The 22520-nt window shown below is 44.6% G+C and overlaps 1 protein-coding gene across 2 annotated transcripts; it reads left to right on the top strand.

The window, feature by feature from the left end:
• The first annotated feature begins 1032 nt into the window (after positions 1–1032).
• On the top strand, positions 1033–22103 carry LOC149460311 (uncharacterized). Of its 2 annotated transcripts, XM_089679842.1 has the most exons (10): positions 1033–1219; positions 5170–5318; positions 9446–9640; positions 9864–9966; positions 10946–11044; positions 12299–12397; positions 13475–13681; positions 16771–16968; positions 17861–17986; positions 21341–22103. In XM_089679842.1, the coding sequence occupies exons 2-10, from the start codon at positions 5241–5243 to the stop codon at positions 22021–22023; spliced, it is 1788 nt and encodes a 595-aa protein (XP_089535968.1). In that variant the 5' UTR covers positions 1033–1219; positions 5170–5240; the 3' UTR covers positions 22024–22103. The 2 variants fall into 2 exon arrangements, with proteins under 2 accessions (XP_089535968.1, XP_089535969.1); XM_089679843.1 differs by lacking the exon at positions 5170–5318 and having other exon boundaries at positions 1034–1219.
• The last annotated feature ends 417 nt before the right edge of the window (positions 22104–22520 follow it).

The raw sequence follows: 22520 nt of genomic DNA, 5'->3' as shown, positions 1-22520 counted from the left end.
TGCAACTTTTTGCGTTCAAAAAAGTCCATGACCCTTTCCAAAAAATGCACTGGGTGAAAACTCACAGATGTGAACATGTCCCATAGGAAATCATGTTAAATGGACTGTACTGCGTTTCTGCAAAACGCTTAAGTGTGAACCTAGGGTAAGTCCGATCTGCCTGGAAATCCATTCTTTTAATAAATAAGATCCGTAATAGAAATACATGGAGATGTCACCAAACTCATCACTGCACAATCATCACAGAGAAGAAATGGGATGGACATCACTGACCTCAGCAGAATCATTTCTATTTCCAGGAATGAGGTCATTGCAGGGAACAATGGTGACAGGTGACATTTGTTATGCGTTTTGTGTTTTAAATCTGCCTAGCAACAAGAAAAATAAAAAAAGAGAAAAAAAATGCAAAATGCATCAAAAAGTGGTAAAAACGCAGGTTCAAAAATGCAAAATGCAATGCAAAACGCACTGCAGAAACAGATCAAACGCAACCTGCATAGGTGTGAACCTAGACTTAACGTTTGCACCTTGGAGCTGGAGGAACAGTCAGCAGGACCCGGTGCATTGCGCCCATCCACTGAGCCCCTTTAGTACATAGTGTGACGCTTCATTTAAAGGACAGAAATGTCTCATTTAATCATTGTGTAGCTGGGGGTGAACTGATTATATATATTGTATTGGATGTTTTATTCCTCAGTAATCATTAAGTGTAAATAATTAAAATAAATATATATATATTGTACATCCCTGTGAGTCAGATACACAGTGCTCCTCTTCTGTTATTTATTTACTTTTGTTAGATGGTCACAACAAGTTCTCTTCTTACCAAACATCTACAATGTAACCCTGCACAGATCTCACCTTATATGTCACCACCAACCCCTCCCCCCTCCATCCCCCACTCTGCTCCTCTCCTCCATGCTCATTGGTAGTCGTACAGACAAGGGGCCCCTCCCCCAAGCCTCTGGGGCTGATGGGAGTTGTAGTCCCAGGATCTCCTCCCTGTAAAGCCAAGCTATCCCAGCATGCCCTGCAATCCATTTGGTGACCAACCTCCAATCAGAGCTGGGACTTTACATTGAGCTGTCTGGACTTGTAGCCAGTAAGAGGTTTCTGCTTTGTAAGAACTACAAGTCCCACAATGCCTTTGGGAAGCTGTAGAGGTGAACCAATGAGGGCTGAGAGTCAGCAGCCCCGCCCACTCACATGGTAGAAGCAGGTAAGATCTTTGTTGGGATAAAAGTTGTGTGTGTGTAGATGTGATCTGTCCATGTGTGCTGGGAATGGGGGGGATGGATTGATGGCTGATCTCCATGTCCTCCTGGATTCCCCTTTCTCATGTCATAGGATGGCTTGGATGTGGAGATAGGAAGTCTTACTTTGTGTCTACTTTTCTCTGCAGATTTCCTGAGCACATCCTGGAGGAAATTCCCTTTTCTTGTCTTCCATAATCCTCCCATATACTATCAGTGGAGGACACAGCCCCCTGCCCTGCCCCCTCTCCTAGATGCTGCATTTCTACAGCCATGACCTATTATGCAGCTCATGTCACTGTCCATAGGAGGCTCCGTGTCCTTCCCTGTCCTGTATACTGGGGGAGGGGGGTCCTGGGGGTCTGTCCCATCAAGGACATAGTCTGGAGGGGTTGGTATGGATCTCCTCTCCATTACAAAGACATACTAGGGGGTTTACCGTCCCCCATCTCCACCGATCACCTCTGGGGGGGTGTATGTCTGTAGAGGGGATGGAGATTTAATCATGGGGGGGACTGATGTGAACAATTGTGTTGTCAATAGACTGAGGGCTCCTTCACACTGGCGTCAAATATGTTACATTTAAATGCATACAGTGTATGGTTTTCTATGCTTCTAAACGCAGCACTCTAGAAATGAATGTGACTACAAATGATATGTGCTGGGGATGATGGAGTCCAAAAAGTAGGACGGAGCTGCATCCATGTCTGTACATATCTGCAGATTTTCCATGTATGTGTATGAAGTCTTAAGAAGAATTGTACATGTCTAAACACAATTACTTTAGATCAGGGGGTCTCCAAACATTCTAAACAAATAGTCCTTCAGACTATAGGGGGCCAGTGGGGATATAAAAGATTATATAGTGCTTGTGGACAACAGGAGGAAGGTTAGTGCCCCATCATTGGTGTCAGTGGGAAGAATAGTGCCCCATCATTGGTGTCAGAGGGAGGAATAGTGCCCCATCATTGGTGTCAGAGGGAGGAATAGTGCCCCGTTGTTAGTGTCAGTAGGAGGAATAGTGCCCCATCTTTGGTATCAGAGGGAGGAATATTTCATTGGAATATCATCATTGGTGTCAGTGGGAGGAGTAATGGCACATCGCTGGTGACAGAGGGAAGAGTAGTGCCCCATCATTGGTGTCAGAGGGAAGAATAGTGCCCATTGTTGGTGTCTGTGGGAAAAATAGTACCCCACTGTTGGTGTCAGAGGAAGGAAAAGTGCCCCATCATTTGTGTCAGAGGGAAGAGTAGTGCCCCATCATTGGTATCAGAGGGAGGAATAGTGCCCCATCATTGGTGTCAGTGGGAAGAATAGTACCCAATCATTGGTATCAGAGGGAGGAATAGTGCCCCAACATTGGTGTTAGTAGGAGGGATAGCGCCACAGCATTGGTGTTAGTAGGAGGGATAGTGCCCCATCATTGGTGTCAGAGGGAAGAATAGTGCCCCATCATTGGTGTCAGAGGGAAGAATAATGCCCCAACATGGGTGTTAGTAGGAGGGACAGTGCCCCATCGTTGGTGTCAGTGGGAGGGACAGTGCCCCATGGTTGGTGTCAGTGAGAATAGTGCCCCATCGTTGGTGTCAGTGGGAAGAATAGTGCCCCATCATTGGTGTCAGTGGGAAGAATAGTGCCCCATCGTTGGTGTCAGTGGGAAGAATAGTGCCCCATCGTTGGTGTCAGTGGGAAGAATAGTGCCCCATCGTTGGTGTCAGTGGGAAGAATAGAGCCCCAACATTTTGTTGTTTGCTTTACTCCCCTTTTTTCCCTTCTTTGCTGTTGTCTCTGAAGGTAGTGGTGATGTAGCCCCAGCCATAATGATGCCTCTTGGGAAGGCAAAGTCACCATTGCCTTGAGGGCTGGATCAAACCCAGAATCGCACAGGATCGCGATTGCATTGCAGTGCATTTTCAGCCCATTCCTTTAAATGAGCTGAAATCACATTGCACTGCACCAAAAGTAGTGCCTGTGCTACTTCAAAAAGATTGTATAGCACATCTCAGTTTTTAGATGTGGGGTGCATTAGTTGACCTTATTCAGGCTTTCTCCCATTATTTCCACCTGGTGATCCTGCCAGTAATTCTTGTAGTGACAACACTCTCTCCCAGCACTGTATTCATGAAGGGGTAGTGCTGTCATCCTAGGCTTCTCCCTGGTTTGGACTACAAACACCTTCCCTTTTCCTCATCCCCATTACATAGGGAGGATGTGGTCTGCAGTTCACAGAAGCTGGCTGAAAAATGGATGTTTCCATTCAGTGCAGAGGAAATTACAAGGACACTGGGTTTTTGGCAGGATCAACAGGTAATTTTCTGTAATGACAGAAAATGTATTTAGTGTGAAAAAAAGAACAAATGCAGCCAGCCAACCACCACATCTTATGACTGTTGAGCTCCAATCTTACATTTTTGTTGTTGGGTTTAGATATTCTTACACAATGGAAGTAGTTGTCAAGAGACGACTTGCACCTGGTTTATTACACCATGTGACCAAAGTAGTCAAAGCTTACAGTTGGGTGCATATTATTTTTATTATTATACAGTATTTATAAAGCGCCGATAGTTCGCTCAGCGCTGTACATTACAAAGGGGGACAGAACATGAGACAGAACAATACCAATACAATGCAAAACATGAAGGGATCGAGGGCCCTGCTCTTTCGAGCTTACAATCTAGGAGGGAGGCGATGGTGGCACAGGAGGAGAAAGCTGTGGGGGATGGAGTGGTAGGAAGAGTGGAGGAGGTCGGCAAGTTAGCAGGGGGTGGGGTAGGCTTCCCTGAAGAGATGGGTTTTCAGGGTGCGCCTAAAGGAGAGGAGAGTAGGTGATAATCTGATGGGTTGGGGAAGGGAGTTCCAGAGGATGGGTGACACCCTGGAGAAGTCCTGGAGGCGGGCATGGGAGGAGGAGACCAGGGAACTAGAGAGAAGGAGGTCTTGTGAGGAGCGGAGTGTGCGTGCTGGGCGGTACTTGGATATTAGGTCAGTGATGTAGTTCAGGGCAGAATGGTGGACAGCTTTGTACGTCAGTGTTAGGATTTTGAATTTGATCCGTTGCGCAATCGGAAGCCAGTGGAGGGATTGGCAGAGGGGGGTGGCGGAAACGAAGCGGTTGGAAAGGTGAATGAGTCTGGCAGCCGCATTCAGGATTGACTGAAGCGGGGATAGCCAGCGGTGAGGCAGGCCAGTGAGGAGGGAGTTGCAGTAGTCGAGTCGTGATATAATGAGGGAGTGAATGAGCTATTTAGTGGTTTCTGGGGTTAGGAACGTGCAGATTTTGGCGATGTTGCGGAGGTGGAGTCTGCACGAGTTTGTTAAAGATTGGACTTGGGGCTGGAAGGATAGGTTGGAGTCCAGAATGACACCAAGTACTCTGGCCTGCGGGGCGGGTTTGATGGTGGCGTTTTTGGACGTGATGGAGAAGTCAGTGGGGGGGGGCGCGGGCTGGGGGGAAGACAAGAAGCTCGGTTTTGGAGAGGTTCAGTTTAAGGAAGTGGAGCGACATGCAGTCTGATATGTCGCTCAGTAGGTGTGTGATTCGGGCAGAGACTGAGGGGGTGAGGTGGGGGGTTGAGAGATAGATTTGTGTGTCGTCGGCATATAGGTGGTAGTTGAAGCTGTGAGAGTGTATGAGTTGGCCAAGGGAGGAGGTGTAGATGGAGAAGAGAAGGGGCCCGAGGACGGAGCCATGAGGGACCCCAACAGAGAGGGGGAGTGAGGTGGAGGTGGTAGCATTATAGGTAACGCTGAAAGAGCGTTGTGACAGGTAGGATGAGAGCCAGGAGAGAGTAGAATCTCTGAGGCCGAGGGAGTGTAGTTTTTTGAGGAGGAGGGGGTGGTCGACTGTGTGCATAGGCCATTATGTGATTGGATTTTGGGGGGAAAGACATTCTAGATAACTTCTGCCTCTTTTTAGGGTGCTATGAAGCTTTTCAAAATACACCTTGCCTGTCCAGAGAGAGAGAGAATTCGATAAACTGATCTAATATGGTGAAGCAGAGAGAGCAGCTGGCAGAAGTCATATTAAATCATGCCCTGGAGATCATCTGCTTGTTGACGGTGGAGGTAAGGAGGGTTGGCTGAAGGAGTATCCTATATGAAAATCAGCAACTGGAATAGACAGAAGTGTTACTAAACCCACAGCAGTAAAATCAGTCTGTATATGCAGTAAATCATGCTTGTTATACTCACTGTGGAACCTAAGGGGTTAATATTCTGTGTAAAAAGGCTGTTTGATCCTGACTTCTCTGATCCTCCCCTTCTACTGTCCCCAGTCCATCTGCTGACAGAACAGAGCCTTGGGGGCAATCTGTACATGCTCAGTTTGGTTTTTAATTTCTAGAGCTTTTTTTTTTTCTTGGGAGAGTGCATGTGATCAGCGGCTGTCCAGACAAAGCATCATGGGCTATGCAGTCTCATAGGACAATCAGGGGGGAATGAAAACTCTGTTCTCTGTTCCTCCCCTTTTCAAGCAACCACTTCTTATCTCCAGACTGAACCGTAGGCATGCATGCTCAGTCTGGTGTGTATTGCTAGAGAGGTTTTGTGTTTCTTGGGAGAATGCATGTGATCAGCACTGTCCAGACAGAGGTCAGTGGTTTTGCCTCCTAGAGAAGAAAGAAAACTTCTATAAGCTTTAACCAGTGCTCTGCTGAACACTGATAGAAGTCACAAGATTGCTCTAACTGCTGATGAGAAAAGGTATTTAGCAGTTTATATTTACTAAAATAATTGAATTTCCATGTTCTGTGTACTGTGGGTAGGGCTTTTTTTCCTCAAAGAAGAGGTGCAGGTACTCCCCACTTCTGAGTCACCCCTTTTTTGTGCCCCCTGTGACAGTACGAGGTTCTGTAACTTTGTAAGTGGTCAGCAAAAGGACACCGGGTTTGCACTTTTGCTCAATGCAGTACTAGGGAGCAGATGTTCTGAATGGAGACAACTGCTTTTGCAGCTCTCCAGGTTTTGGTAGTCCTGGATATGGTGCTCCCTAGTTTAGAGATTCTATAGTGCCTTGGACGGGACGGAATCTCCAACCCAGTGTGGGGTTTTGTGGAGGAACAGCAGGGTGTGTGCCCAGTTGCACACAGGCCTTATAATGGAGGTTCAGCCCCCTGTCACATCAAAGCCGATTTTGAGATCGTGCGACTTACAGCGAAGTCGCACGATTTCAAAATCGGGTGACCTGCCGATTTCAGTTGCAATTTGCAAGACATCTGACACAGAGGTCTGTGCAAATTGTACCAAAAATAGTACATGCACTACTTTAGAAATCGGGGCGCACCCTAGCATTCCTAGCTACATACATTCGGTACTAGAGGTGCCGGAACTGCGTTCCCACTGAAAAAAAGCCCTGACTGTGGGAGACCAGATATAGTGAATGCAGGGTCTGGGGTTTAGTAACACTTAAAGGGCAATATATTGGATACAAGTATTAAAACAGGAATGGGAAAAAGAAAATCTAAAATCTCCTCTGATCTGTTCTGCCAGCAACCTCCACTTTTAGGTGAGGAGGGATTAGGATTATGCCTGGTTTTTCTGCTATCTAGGGTTCTATTAGAGAGATTTACCCTCACTTCTGTCTCGCTGACCACAGATTCACCAGAATGGAAGTGAGAAAACATCTGCAACATGGAGGCAGACAGAAATAAAAACCAGACAGGGGATCTAACCTTCCTTGCTTTACAAAAAAAAATGTTTTATGACTTCCCATCCCACTTCTGGAGCAAAATAAAGTTGGATTGAGCATTGTTCAGCTATTCATGGGAAGCTATGTGTTCTAAGAATGAATACAAAACTTCCACTGATTGGCTGAGGCAGGGATCATGATAGCATACACCCACCTCAGTCAATCAGAAGAAGCTTTGTATTTATAAAACGCATAGTTTCTCATGAATGGCTGAGCAGCGACCAGGGGTGGGATGGGGAATTTTGGTGTCACTACCAGAACACAGAACTGTATACTGTATGTAGCTGAGGCTGAGCACACCTGTTAGAGCAGTAAATAGTTAATTTCAGCCAGCTTGGCCCAAACTATTTAAAGGGACATTAAACGTGGCGTTGGACTTCAGTGTAGAAGACTGTCTGCAGCCAGGGCCTTGGCTGTACCTAACGTTTGGTCAGGTCTCAATATACAGTTGCAAAAAAAGTATGTGAACCCCTTGGAATTACGTGGAGTTTTGCATGAATTGGGCATAAAATGTGCTCTGAACGTCATCTAAGTCACAACAATAGAAGAACACAGTCTGCTGAACATAATACTACACAAACATTAGATGTTGCCATGGTTTAATTGCACATAACATGTAAACATTCACAGTGCAGGGAGGAAAAAGTATGTGAGGCCCTAGCTTAATGACTTCTCCCAGAGGTAATTGGAGCCAGGAGTGAGCCAACCTTGACTCCAATCAGTGTAATGATATTGGATGTGTTGCTGACAGCTGTCCTGCCCTTAAAAAACACACACCTGTTTTGAGTTTACTGGTTTCAAGAAGCACTGTCTGATGTGAACCATGCCTCGCAGAAAAGAGCTCTCAGAAGACCTACGATCAAGAATTGTTGACTTGCATGAAGCTGGAAAGGGTTACAAAAGTATCTCCAAAAGCCTTGATGTTCATGTGTCCATGGTAAGACAGACTGTCTACAAATGGAGAAAGTTTAGCACTGTTGCTACTCTTTCTAGGCGTGGTCGTCCTGTAAAAATGACTGCAAGAGCACAGCGCAGAATGCTGCATGAGGTAAAGAAGAATCCCAGAGTGTCAGCTAAAGTCCTAAATACGCCTTCTGGAGTGGCCCAGTCAGAGTCCTGACCTCAACCCAATTGAAATGCTGTGGCATGACCTTAAGAGAGTGATTCACACCAGACATCCCAAGAATATTGCTACACTGAAACAGTTTTGTGAAGAGGAGTGGTCCAAAATGACTCCAGATCGTTGTGCAGATCTGATCTGCAACTACAGGAAACGTTTGGTTGAGGTTATTGCTGCCAAAAGAGGGTCAACCAGTTATTAAATCCAAAGGTTCACATACTTTTTCCTCCCTGCACTGTGAATGTTTACATGTTATGTGCAATTAAACCATAACAACATCTAATGTTTGTGTAGTAATATGTTCAGCAGACTGTGTTCTTCTATTGTTGTGACTTAGATGACGTTCAGAGCACATTTTATGCCCAATTCATGCAAAACTCCACGTAATCCCAAGGGGTTCACATACTTTTTCTTGCAACTGTACATCCACATACCTTCTCTTTGGCACAGGTGTTAGTAGAATATATTATGGAGTTCTCTGTTTAAAAGGATACTAAACAATAACATTTTTGCTGGGTTAAAATGAAAAATATGTGAAACTTGTTACTGCTACTTGATACTCCTGGGCAGTCACCCAATCGAAGCTTTCCAGTCCTAGCTTCTTAGCAAGCCAAGTGCTATGGAGGCATCCATGACCCCGCTCCCAAGCCGGGCTGTGTGCATCCATAGACACACATAGCATCAGTAAGTCTTGCCCCCGCTCCCTCCTCAAAGGAGGCTGACAGCAGCAGGAGCCTATAGCTCTTGCTGCCCTCAGTGTCTGCTGTGAGACCAGAAAGTGAAAGCGATGGAGCAGTGACAGGGGCCAAGTAAGTGTTTAGGGTTGGGTTGGGAGGGGGGGAGGATAATGGGTCATTTTTGTACCTTAATGCAGGGAATATATTAATGTATAACTAAAGGCAAAACTTTTTTTTAGTTTTGGATACAGTGGAGATGGATTACACCTATTAAGTTTTTTTTTTTTTTGCAGTCTATGCCCTCATTAGGGAGATTCTTCTTCTCTATTTGTCCTGTTTACCATTATCCTTGAGAAGAAAAGTTAAAAAAAATCCCAAATTTTTGGTTGTCCCCTGAAAAGTAATAGGGGGCGTATTCTCTAATGGTCCAATGGGACACTAGTTTTGGAGACCTGGGGGTCCCCAAGGAATTCTCTCACTTTGCAGGGATTTCCCCTCACTTCCTGTCCCAAGTCAAGGCAAATCTCTGTAATGGAACACAGGTGGCGAAAACAATCTCACAGGGGTTATAACCCTCCCTTGCGCTATCCAAAATGAAAAAAAAAGTTTTGCCTATAGTTCTGCTTTAAGGTAAAAAACACTTTGACTTTAGAACGGCTTTAAGAACTGAAGTTACTTTCATAGAGGATCTCTTCCTCTCTCTGTGCAGGATTTTATTATTGTGAAGAGACCTGATGGGACCCGATCTTCATTCAGCATTCGTGCCGCAGAGGTCAGAAGCAACGTGTCTGCCTCCACTTCTGGATGTCCAGAGCTCTCCTTTACTCTCCTGGGAATGGAGGACAAGACTCAGGAGATGATTACGGAGCTGGCCCACAAAATTGTCCAGCTGTTGACTAGGGAGGTAGGAAGTTAATTAATAATAATAATAATAATAATAATTAAAAAAAATATATATATTATTTTTTTCTTCTCTACCAGACTTTGGTAGAAAGATTGGTATTATCTATTCAACTTTGGGTCTTTTACTTCTTCCACAATTCTAGCAGTTATTCTGCTCCTTCTACCTGATCTTCCAAAGTTGTCTTATCTTATATAAAATGTTTTGTTCTCTCCTTTTATTTCAGGTGATGTGTGAGGATGTTGCTGTTTATTTCTCTAAGGATAAATGTGAATATTTTGAAGAACATGGGGAACAATCTAAGAACAGCCAGGATGCCTGTACCATTGGTGAGAAAATTGATAAATCTAAATTAAAAAATCTCAATAAAAAACATAGAGCATCCTAATAGTCTAGCAAGCTACATGCATCTAGAAATGGCAATTGTGCCTTACCAGCACCCTGAAAGATTTACCTTTTTTGTTTTGATTTCCTCTTTAAAAATAGCAGTTTCCTTCTTATGCCTAGACACTCCTGTGCCCTAATCTCATAGACACATATTTGCATTGTATGGCACTACTGGCCCTGACTGTACATCTCATCGGATTTGGAGTGAGATTCAGTAATGTTATTACTGTGCTGATCACTGTTCTCCTTGCTGGAGAGGAAGCTGTACCTGAGGACATGCAGTGCAAGTATCTCCTTGCTTCTGCTTTATTCATTTTGTGGATCTGTGCTTCCTCCATTTCTCACTCTGCTTCAGTCATCAGGAGGGCAGCTCTAACATGAGAAAACTAAGCCCTTTCAGTCTTCTGAAATACAAAAATCAGCTTTTGGGGATAAATACAGTAGAAATAAACTTTGGTTTTCTCCAGTATATTTATTTCTGTGTGTTTGTGATTATGATTCCCCCAGTTGTCCTCATGAGCCAAATCTTTATAGCCAATTGAAAGTATGTCACTCCTACTTAACATTGACCTGTCATTGGAGAAAAATAGGTGAAGCCCACCTTCTGAAACTGCCAGTTGCCTGGCCATGTGTGGCTACAATATATCTGAGGTACAAACCAAATAAGCATGCAAAAGTCTAATGCCTTCTCTCTACAATTGTTACAAGTCAGTGTCTTAGATGGTACTGAAGCCAGTTAGCATTGTTCCCAATTGTCTCTTTTACCTACAGTACACATCCCCCCTCTGTGTTATGGGGAAGAGAAGAAAGAGGTGTTCCATACAGTAGCTGCCAATAAAGTCCACTGCTTATTTTTTGGGGAAAAGGTGGAAGATGTTTATTAAAAATACAGTTTAATGTGTCTTTCTTTTAATCTTTCAGAGCAGCCAACCGCCCCAGTGCAGCAAAGTACAGAAAAAAGTTATCCCCTCAATCTCTGCATTAAGGAGGAGCCGGAAGAAGAACCTCATCATTCCAATGGCAAGTATTTAATGCAAGTATTGGTCTGGAGGAGTGGGAATTCCTAGCTGGACTAAATCTGCATGGTAAGGCCCTGACTTACCACTACCAGCAGCATAGGTCTTTGCACTCCTGGGGAGCATACCGCAGAAGGGTTCTTCAAGATGTCAGTACTTTTTTTTTCTGTTCTCCACTATGCAATGCAGGCAGATCATGGCTGGTGGGAGGGGCTGTACATAGCTCCCTAAAAAGATCACAGCGCCCTGCTTCAGTACCCCCCTTGAAAGCGGTTGACTAGTTTTTGGGAGGGGTTAGGCAAATATTAAAATTCCTTGATGGATGGATGTTGGTCTGGAGGAGTGGGAATTCCTAGCTGGACTACAATTGCATGGGTAAGGCCCTGACTTACCACTACCAGCAGTATAGGTATTTGCCCTCCTGGGGACCATACCACAGAAGGGTTCTTCAAGAGGTCAGTAGTTTATTTTTCTGTTCTTCTCTATGCAATGCAGGCAGATCATGGCTGGTGGGAGGGGCTGTACATAGCTTCCTGAAAAATCACAGCACCCTGCCTCTGTACCCCCCTTGAAGAGCTCTCAGCCCTGAAGCAAGCGGTGGACTGGCTCTTGAGAGGGGTTAGGCAAATATTATAATTCCTTGATGGGTGGATGTTGGTCTGGAGCAGTGGGAATTCCTAGCTGGAGTACAATTGCATGGGTAAGGCCCTGACTTTCCACTACCAGCAGTATAGGTCTTTGCCCTCCTGGGGAGCATACCACAAGATCAGGGCTGCACCAGCAGGTGGACCACAGCTGTCTGTATAGCACCCTGAAGTTGTCTCAATGCACTGCACCATGTGCCAAGGTGAGTGTCTAATGCAGGATCCCATGCCCCCAAAAAAATATTACAGGCTGGCCCCACATCTCTTTCTTGGTGGGGTCTGAGTAGGGTTCCCAAAGGCTCGGCTGAGGAGTTATGTGAAAAACTGCAAGAAGAAGAATCTTGAGAAAAAGCAGAGGACAAAAAATGAATGGTCTGGTCCTGTCCATAGAAAGAAAACACCCATGATCTAAGGACACCAGCAAAAAACAGGTTTGGTGAAAGCAGGAGGAACTGTATAATTGCTGTCCCTGCAGATTCTTTTCTGCCATTGTCCAATCGCTTGAAGTTAGCTGCATATAACCTATGATTTAGACTAAAGATCCTGTGTCCTGTACTGATAACAAACCGTATGAAGGATTACCGTTTAATGTGGAAATTTCTATTCTATTTCAGAGCAGCCAACCGCCCCAGTGCAGCAAAGTACAGAACAAGTTTACCCAATCAAATGCTGCATTAAGGAGGAGCCACTTGAAGAACCTCATCATTCCACTGGCAAGTATTTAATTTGAAATTTACAAGAACTAGAGATCAACCGTATGCATGTCTTTATGACTGGTGATGCTTTTGATGGCCTCGAAGCACATGGGTCTTGGTGTTGATTCCCACAAAGCACACTGCTTACACCCATCGGGTATATTCTTGCCATATTTTTATAGGTTGGTCTGGCTGCCTCTGTTTCATTCTGAATACTGTTATTTGCACTTCTTTCTATATTGGCTTTACTTTTAGTCTTGGATAGAGCATGGAAGACTTAGAACCCCTGTCAATTTTTTTCTTTTTTAACTTTTTTTTTATTGAATATTTTGGAAACAGACAAACATGACAGTATAGAAAATATTGTTAAATGATGCTCCTACAATGTCATTGCTATAAAAATGAGTAATACAAATACATATCATATTTTCAGGTGTATAATGAATTAAGAACCTATAAGAACAGATGTATAGGAAATGTTGATGCTGAATTGCCTTTGTAGGTGCAGGGACTGTCATCTTGATCCCACTTTGCTGCTTAGTCACCAACCTGGAACAATCAATCATATACAGTATCAAGACACCGGATATACACATTTTGTTCTGAGTTGACGATCTACTAAGTAGTTGAGCGAGGATAATGATGGCAGCCCTGAGTATGCAGTTTCAGAAGCAAGCCAGTAATAGGCAGCCCCAATATTTGGGACTTGACAGATTCCCTTTAAAGTAAACAGTCCTAAACCTATACAAAAATGTCAAAATGCTCTATAATTTGAAAAAAATATGATTAAGGCTTATTGCTGAAATCTGTATGCTCCACTCATTGAAATAAAGTCAATAATACTGAAGGAGGAGTTGCCGGCTCTTCAATTCTTCTAAGCTGCACTCGTGTTGGGGAGACACTTCTAAGCTGCACTCTTCCCCAGGCTTGTTTTAGTGCTGCACAACTTTCCATGCATTTGTGGAACTGTTTCAAGGAATCATTTCACCTTTCCACCCTTGTTTTGAGTCCTAGAGCGCAGGAGGTTTTTTCTCTGTTTCAACTGGAATATATTTGGGCGTAGTATCTCTCTCCTTATGTACATTTTCGTTTTAGGTGGGACATCAGCCCTTTCTTCTTCAGAGTTTATTCGAGGAAGCCCAGAAAGAGAAGGTCACCTATCTACTGTAAATATCATTAATGTTCAGCTACCTTTTATGGAAGCCCAAGCTAGATCTGGATTTGACTTTATTTCCTCTTGTGCTATTAAACCTGAACCTGGAGGCGAGTCCTCAGATGAAACAGAGGACAGTGCGGATGAAGGTAATCATTTACTTAAGTTACATGGACATCTTTACATGTGTAGCCATACTTCTGTAGGAGCCGCTAGGATTTTGCACAGGTCTTTCCTACTTTTGTCTAGCAGCCAGGCACAAGGTAGCTTTACCACCAGGTGCATACACGCATTTGCTCGTTGTCTTAAATGAACAGTCTAGGCGTTGTTGTTTTTGTAGAAATTGGATAGGTGGAAAGGGATTTAGTAGGATACTCCCAAGAATACAACTATGTACAACTGAGGACTCTATCTGATGTTTGGTTGAGCTTTAGGTGAAGTCCTTGCTGGGAGCATATAGATGAGTCCTCCTTGTAGCTAGTAGGGACAGTAGTAGTAGTTGAGCCAAGTCCCTGAGTAACTGTGGAGGCTGAACAGAGCCCTTTGTAACACTAGTCAATGTTCTTTTGACTAGACTCTTAGCTGACTATAGCACAACAGATCCTTAGCATGTCTGTACTCAAAAGACCCAAAAGAACAGCCTTTTTTCTGTGATACCAGACCAGATCCTTGATAAACACCCCCTTAGCCAGCTCTCTGTAGAACCAGGGTCACTCTCTCACTCTCTTCAGGCCCTCGTGTCACCCACCCAAAGCTGCGTGGCAGCAGGTGCTAGGTGAGTGAGTGTGCACTCCTTTGGCCTGGTACAATCCACTCCTGTGAAAGACATGGGACATGGTGTGCTCTCTGAATAAATACCCTCTCCCAGAATCCTTCAGGGCAGCTGTCAGGGCTCCCGGGTATGACCAGAGGTATGTGACTGACGCAGGGAAACACAGACTTCAGATATGTTATAAACAATATAATTTATTAACACTAACAATACAAACATAAACGCAGTGCAATACTAAAACATAACACAGTGCAAACGAACCAAACCACCCACAGATAACAGTACATACAATGCAAGCGTCGTCAGGCAGGCCGGGTCAATAACAATCGGGCAGGTAGGTACAGGGGGTCAGGCAGAGAATGGTCGGGGTCACAAGCCAGGGATAAAACAGGAGAAGTCAGCAGAGGTCCGGATCAGGCAGGGTCAGCAACGAATCAGACAGAGTAAGGAACTGGAACAGGAATGCAGGATTACAAGATACAGGGCCCAGGAAAAACACACACACCAAGTCAAAGACTGCAGGTCTGGCCATCACTTAAATACACCTGCATAAGCAGTTTCAGGTGTTTGGCTGGCTGCAGGGTTGAGTCTCTGATTGCTGGGAGCACCCGCTGGCCAGCCCTGGTACTGCAGCCCACAAGGCAGGTGAGTCCCACCATTACTGGCAAGTCCATTCCTAACAGCAGCATTTCCTGTGATTGGCTTTAATATCCTCACTGTAATCTGCATAGGTTCCTCCTATCCATCCAGAACCTTTCTAGGTTGCCTGGATACAAGGGACACTTAGAGTCAGAACTAAACAGTACCCAATCACACTGAGCAGTCCTATCTAATCCATCACAGCTCTCTGTCAGAGTGAAAGTCCACTTTTTAATTTGTACCTGCAGGCAGTGGTGTATTTAGGTTTTGTGCTGCCCTAGGCAACACAAAAATCATCTGCCCCAGCGGACACTGACCAACGCCCCCCCCCCCTTCCCCTTCCCAGGGAGAGAGCCTGACACTGACCAACAACACCCCTGCCCGCCACTCAGGAGAGCCTTCCACTACCCCCCACCCCAGCAATAGAGAAACACTCATCTTCAAAGCTCCGGACATCCTTGGGCACGAGGCTCCACATACACCATCAAGCAGTCCGCAGCCTCTCTTGGATCCCACCTGGTTCCCATGGCATGCATGTCCCTTCTTGCATCTCTCCTTCTGGGGGGGAAGTGCTGCCCCCCTGAAAAATGCCGCCCTAGGCAAGTGCCTTGTTGTAAATACACCCCTGCCTCCAGCTAAGGCTATAATAAGGTTTACCTGTAGGTACAGTGAATATCTCCTAAAACGTGCACCATTTAGGAGATATTCACACAGCATGCAGCCGGAGATGTCACGCTGTGCCATCCCTTCAGAGCTTTGTGCAACAGCCGAAGGCTTCTGCATGCATGCGCAAGAGTGACGTCATCACGGCTCCGGCCATTGATAGAGCAGAACATTCATGGAGAACAGTCAGTGTCTCTGCTGTGATCCACTACTACCACCAAGTGAGGGGATAATCTTCTAGTAGGTAAACCTTTTCTGGTCAACTGTTAATATTGGGATTTCCCAGAAATTTCCTCTTATTTTCTATTTTGTGTCCTAGACCGGCCTTTCTCTACCAGGGTGCCTTGAGGTTTCTTCAGGGGTGCCTTGGCAAAATGTCTAAAAGCCAGCGGGTGGAACAAGCCTGTATTTTAGTCACTTCTAAAAGGTGCCTCAGGACTGTCCATAATTCTAAAGGGTGCCTTGAGACTGTCCATAAATTTAGAGGGTGCCTCGGGACTGTCCATAATTCTAAAGGGTGCCTTGGGACTGTCCATAAATTTAGAGGGTGCCTCGGGACTGTCCATAATTCTAAAGGGTGCCTTGGGACTGTCCATAATTTTAGAGGGTGCCTTGACTGAAAGAAGGTTGAGAAACACTGTCCTAGACAAGTGATGTGGTACAAAATCTATACAGCTGTGCATGGCAGCCAATCAGCTTCTTCAATTAGGCTTTGACCAAAAATACTGGAAGCTGATTGGTTTATATGCAGAGCTGCACCAGATTATGCACTCCACAGTCTTAGTAGATCACCAACTCAGAACAAAATGAGATTGATTTACTAAGGATCAGGATAATGATAGCAGCCCTAAGTGTGCAACTTCAGAACCAAGCCAGCAATGGTGGCCACCTTATGTTCATCTTGACATATTCCCTTTAAAGTAAACCTGTCCTAAACCTGAACAACTCAGTCTGAATGTGGCAATATTATCTATAGATCCAACAATGTAGGCAGATCATATATTACAGAGATCTTAAAGTGTATGTCCACCCAATACTTTATTAGTTTTAGAGTCTCTTTTTATTGGGAATAAAGGTTTTTTGTCCAGTATGAACCGTGTAGTTACTATGGTAAGGGTGAAACATTTACACATAAGCTGAGAGGTGTAAATTCTTTCTTTTTAGATGGGACATCATCTCTTCATTCTTCAGCGTTTATTCCAGGAGAACCAGAAAGAAAACCCTACCTATCTACTTTAAATTTTCACCTACCTTTTATGGAAACCCAAACAACATCTGGATTCGACTTTACCTCCTCGTGTAATAATAATCCTGAACCCGATGGAGAGTCCACCGGTGACACTGACGACAGTGCAGATGAAGGTAAGTAGTTATTTAAGATATGTAGACATCTTTAGATCTGTCACTTCTGGCTTTGGGAAAGGGAAAAGGCTCCTGATGGAACAGAATGGAGAACAGTCATTGTCTATGCTGTGATCCATTAGTACACCCAGAAGACTGAGGACATGTGACTGTGAGTGCAGGGTGTCATGGACTCCCCATTACCACAGCTCCCTATGTTTACTGTGTATTGGTGTAAAGAGTGGTTCTGACGTCATCGTGTCAGCACTGCTCTCTGTATCTCTGAGGATCACCCAGTCTGTAGAAGAGGTGAATAGGACCATACAGTATCACATGACCAGCCTACAGATTTTGAAAAAGGAAGGCAGAGAGCAGAGCCAGGAACCCAGATTTGGGCTATTCATGAAAGTGACAGGTTCTTTTTAAAAAAAACATTCTATCCACTGATGTGTGTCTTCCCTGTGCTCCTCCACTGTTGACTGCTGGATGATCCTTCCCCCATCAATCCCCTGTATTCACATTAGTGGGTACAATTGCTTGTATGACTGCAGAAGGAATATTGGTTTATGAGCTGCTCTGAGGCAGGGACTGATAAACTCTGTAAAATGCTATTTGCACAGGGTATCTGTCTATAGATGGACTCATGGGCGGACTGACCATTTGGAAACTCGGGCACTGCCCGAGGGCCTGGGGTCAGTAGGGGGCCCCATGAGATGCCCCTGGTACCTTTCATAGGCTTTTTTGAGTTTGGGCAAGGACACAGGGGCCCCATGATCCCCTATTGACTGGGGGCCCCATGAGTTGTCAGTTTGCCCCTGGATGGACGGATTACCCTTTGTTGGAATCATTGTAGTACATGGAGAGAAATTCTTTCTTTACATATTTTAATGCTGCATTTTTCATGTCACTCCAGAATTTCCCCAGGTCCCTCGTTCTTCTGGTCGTAAAAGGGTTCACAGTATTATCCATCACATCGAGGATGACCCAGAGGAAAGTCAAGATTCGGATATGTCTGTATCTCAGGACACAGTCAATGCAGGTAAGCACTTTGTTCACCTTTTTGTTAACATGTATGTCCAGGCATTTATTTAATTTTTTTTTTATATAATTTCTGCTTGGCTCAGTCTTTAAGTTTTTATGTAATTGCTATGGGCTAATTACACTCATGTATTTAAAATAATGCATGAAACCCAGTAGTTTCATTTTATTTTGCACCCTAATGCACTAAGGCAGTACCATGCATTTAAAAACCATCTGAACAATGTAGTCCATTAAAAATGTGTTCCAGCTTTACTGTCAATTTAAATCAGTGGTTCTTAACCTTGTTGGAGGTACTGAACCCCCCCAGTTTCATATACGCATTCACCGAACCCTTCTTAATTGGAAAAATAAAATATGATTTTTAAAATTCAAAACATAGGTATATATTTATACATAGGTGCACAAAATGAACAAAACCGTTAAGAACAAAGAACAAAACCATTAAAACATGATTTTCACACAAAAACATAATAATGAATATTTACTGCACGAATCATGAGTCGGGTGTGGGTCTTCACCTCTTCCGAACCCGCGAGACTGACTCACTGAACCCCTGGGGTTCGATCGAACCCAGGTTAAGAACCACTGTTTTATAGTAATTCATCCCCCATAGTAATTCATCCCCCATATAGTAATTCATCCCCCATAGTAATTCATCCCCCCTATAGTAATTCATCCCCCATATAGTAATTCATCCCCCATAGTAATTCATCCCCCATATAGTAATTCATCCCTCATAGTAATTCATCCCCCATATAGTAATTCATCCCCCATATAGTAATTCATCCCCCATATAGTAATTCATCCCCCATAGTAATTCATCCCCCATATAGTAATTCATCCCCCATAGTAATTCATCCCCCATATAGTAATTCATCCCCCATAGTAATTCATCCCCCATATAGTAATTCATCCCCCATAGTAATACATCCCCCATATAGTAATTCATCCCCCATATAGTAATTCATCCCCCATATAGTAATTCATCCCCCATAGTAATTCATCCCCCATATAGTAATTCATCCCCCATATAGTAATTCATCCCACATATAGTAATTCATCCCCCATAGTAATACATCCCCCATATAGTAATTCATCCCCCATAGTAATTCATCCCCCATATAGTAATTCATCCCCCATATAGTAATTCATCCCCCATAGTAATACATCCCCCATATAGTAATACATCCCCCATATAGTAATTCATCCCCCATAGTAATTCATCCCCCATAGTAATTCATCCCCCATATAGTAATTCATCCCCTATAGTAATTCATCCCCCATATTAATTCATCCCTTATATAGTAGTAGTAAGTAAGTAGCAAGCAGTAAGCCAAGTCCCCCCTGTGTCAATTCACTTACCTTTGCTCTGCGCGTTCCTCTCGCCGTATTCCCGCGCCGTTCCGGTCTTCAGGGCGGACTGAGAGAGGAGCCTAGCTCCTCTCACGTTCGTCACGCTGCCCCGCCTACACACATCCTGACAGCCAATCACTGGCTGACAGGATGTGAGTGGCAGCGAGACTGGCCAATCATTGCATTTGAGCGCGCTGCCCTGGCTGTTTTTGTGGATCACGCTGCAGAGTCCCTGCCGCCCGAGAGGAGGGAGGGGAGCGGGCGCCCGGCACACAAGAGCCGCATTAAAGCGTGTAAAGAGCCGCATGTGGCTCGCGAGCCGCGGCTTGCCGACCACTGGGCTAAGCGATGTTGCGTGACCACCTGCAGCCAATGATGGACAAGCGGGGCATGTCATCACGAATCATATGAGTCGGGTGTGGGTCTTCACCTCCGCCGAACCCGCGAGACTGACTCACCGAACCTCTGGGGTTCGATCGAACCCAGGTTAAGAACCACTGATTTAAATGGTTACAAGCTTCCTCTGGCTGAGATGGAGATTGTGATGTGGAAACTTTGTATTCATTCAGAAACTACAAAGTTGCCTCTGAATGGCTGAGCCCCACTCAGCCTGACTCAATTTTGTTCTTGTCTCACAGCTGGAACACAGTGCTGTTACTGCATGTAGTTAAGGCTACATGCAGTGCTTTGAAAAAGTATTCATACCCCTTGAAATTTTCAACATTTTGTCATGTTACAACCAAAAACTTAAATGTATTTTATTGGGATTTTATGTGATAGACCAACACAAAGTGGCACATAATTGTGAAGGGGAAGGAGAATGATAAATAATTTTCAACATTTTTTACAAATAAATATCTGAAAAGTATGGTGTGCATTTGTATTCAGCCCCCTTTACTCTGATACCCCTAACTAAAATCTAGTGGAACCAATTGCCTACAGAACTCACATCTGCAAACCTAGCAAGACATGGCTGTCCACCTAAACAGCAATACACTGATCTCCCTCGATCCCCTCATGTTTTGCATTGTATTGTTATTGTTCTGTCACATGTTCTGTCCCCCTTTGTAATGTACAGCGCTGAGCAAACTATCGGCGCTTTATAAATACTGTATAATAATGTATAATAATCTTACCAGTGAATGGTTGTGTAAAGGGGGGGGGGAGGTGTCAGGACAAGTCTGTTCACTGGAGGAAAGCATACTGAGTTCACAGCACAGCTAGAGAACTGACCACACTGAACTTTCATGCCCAGTGTGATCAGTTTTTTTAATAGGAAAGCAGAGGGTGTGGCAGGAACACCAAGGATTTCACACAAAGGAAGCAATACAAAGAGAACAGGATACTTTTTCATACAAGCACATGGTACAGCAGGCACATATCAGGAATATGTTATATTGGGTTTACATGTTCTTTAAAGTGATATTAAAGGCTTTAAAAAAAATAAATGACAAACATGTCATACTTACCTACTCTATGCAGTAGTTTTGCACAGAGCAGCCCTTATCCTCCTGTTCTCGGGTACCTTGTTGTTGAAGCTCCAGGCCCCTCCCCTCTGCATAGTGCCCCCATAGCAAGCAGTTTGCTATGGGGGCAACCGAGCAGGCTCACTCCTGAGGTGCTGCTCTGTGTGTCCATTCACACACAGAGCACAGCTCAGCCCCGCCCCCTACTCTCCTCATTGGCTGAGATTGACAGTAGACCATGCTTTCCGCTGCGGTCTCCGCCAATAAGGAGTGAGAGACGAGGCTCTCATGTACATCACTGGATCAGGATGGGGTTCAGGTAGGTTTTGGTGGGGGAAGGGGGGGGGGAAGGGCTGCTGCACACAGAAGGTTTTGTACCTTCATGCATAGAATGCATGAAGGGAAAAAAAACCTTGAGTCTTTAAAACTACTTTAACAAATAGAACTCCTATAAATTCTGGATGGCCTTTTAAAACTGGTATGCAGTGCCCATTACAACGGAGAACCTCAACTGTCACTCTTTCTTCTAACAGACTATACGGATAAAGACGAAGATTATGTACCACTGAAAATTGACAATAAAAGGGCCAGGACACATAAGTCAAGCTCAGAAAAGACGTCCTTTTCCTGTGAGGTGTGTGGGAAAGTATTAGCCAGTAAGTGGACTTTTGAGAAACACTTGCAAATCCATACTGGAGAGCGTCCACATCAGTGCGATGAATGCGATAAGAGATTCTCATGTCAGAGTCACTTAGATGCTCACATGAGAACGCATATTGGTGAGCGACCCTATAAATGTAACAAGTGTGACCGGAGGTTCTTCAATCACCAGCACCTCGAGCTCCATCAGGTAGTCCACACTGGTGAAAAACCCTACTCATGTCCAGTGTGTGGGAAAGGCTTCACCCGACAGTCCAGCGTGGTCAAGCACTCCGGCATACACGCAGAAAAGAAGCCATACGTGTGCAGTGAATGCGGCAAGAGTTACTGCCAATACGCCAGCCTGGTTGTCCACCAGCGGCTGCACTCAGGGGAGAAACCATTTGTCTGCAAGTACTGTGACCAGGCCTTTCCATGTAAAGACACCATGTTGAATCATCAAGGGACTCACACTAGGTCGTTCCCCTGTGCCAAGTGTGATAAGTGTTTCATTACCAGATCCAGGCTGTTGAAGCACAAGCAGAAAGTACATGCCAAGGAGCCTAACCCAGCCTAACAGAATAAAGATGGAATCTGATTGATCATCTTTTTATATGACTCTGTGATCACTTTAAAAAATACAAAATTATTAGCAGATATGATGCCTACTGTGTTTATTGGGTCCCTGCACTTTTACTAGGAAAGTCTGCCCAAAACATATATTTTGGTTCATGGTGGACCAGGGTGGGGGAAGGAGACAAACTGCTAGAGGTACATAACTGTAGTATCATCCTACACCTTCCAGCCATGGCCATATGCCAGGCCATTTTCACAGGTGAAGCCGTGACTTTTTCTGGCTAGTGTTGGAGATTATCACTAAGCTCCTGTCTGATGTTCCTATTGGCCCATCACTATGATTAGCCCCCCACTAGACAGTAGGAATGTGCAGGATGTAGGAAGGGGTCAGCACTATTGGAAAGTCCTGTAACTTTGCCTCTCAGAACCGCTGGAGGTTCAGCCATGACAGAAAGGTTTAGACTGTAACAGTTCATACCTGCAGAAGTTTGTCCCTTT

The sequence above is a fragment of the Staurois parvus genome, unplaced genomic scaffold, assembly GCF_062004578.1.
Source record: "Staurois parvus isolate SC_StPar_1 unplaced genomic scaffold, SC_StPar_1.0 ptg000232l, whole genome shotgun sequence".
Lineage (NCBI taxonomy): Eukaryota > Metazoa > Chordata > Amphibia > Anura > Ranidae > Staurois > Staurois parvus.
This window is presented reverse-complemented; position numbering and strand designations above follow the sequence as displayed.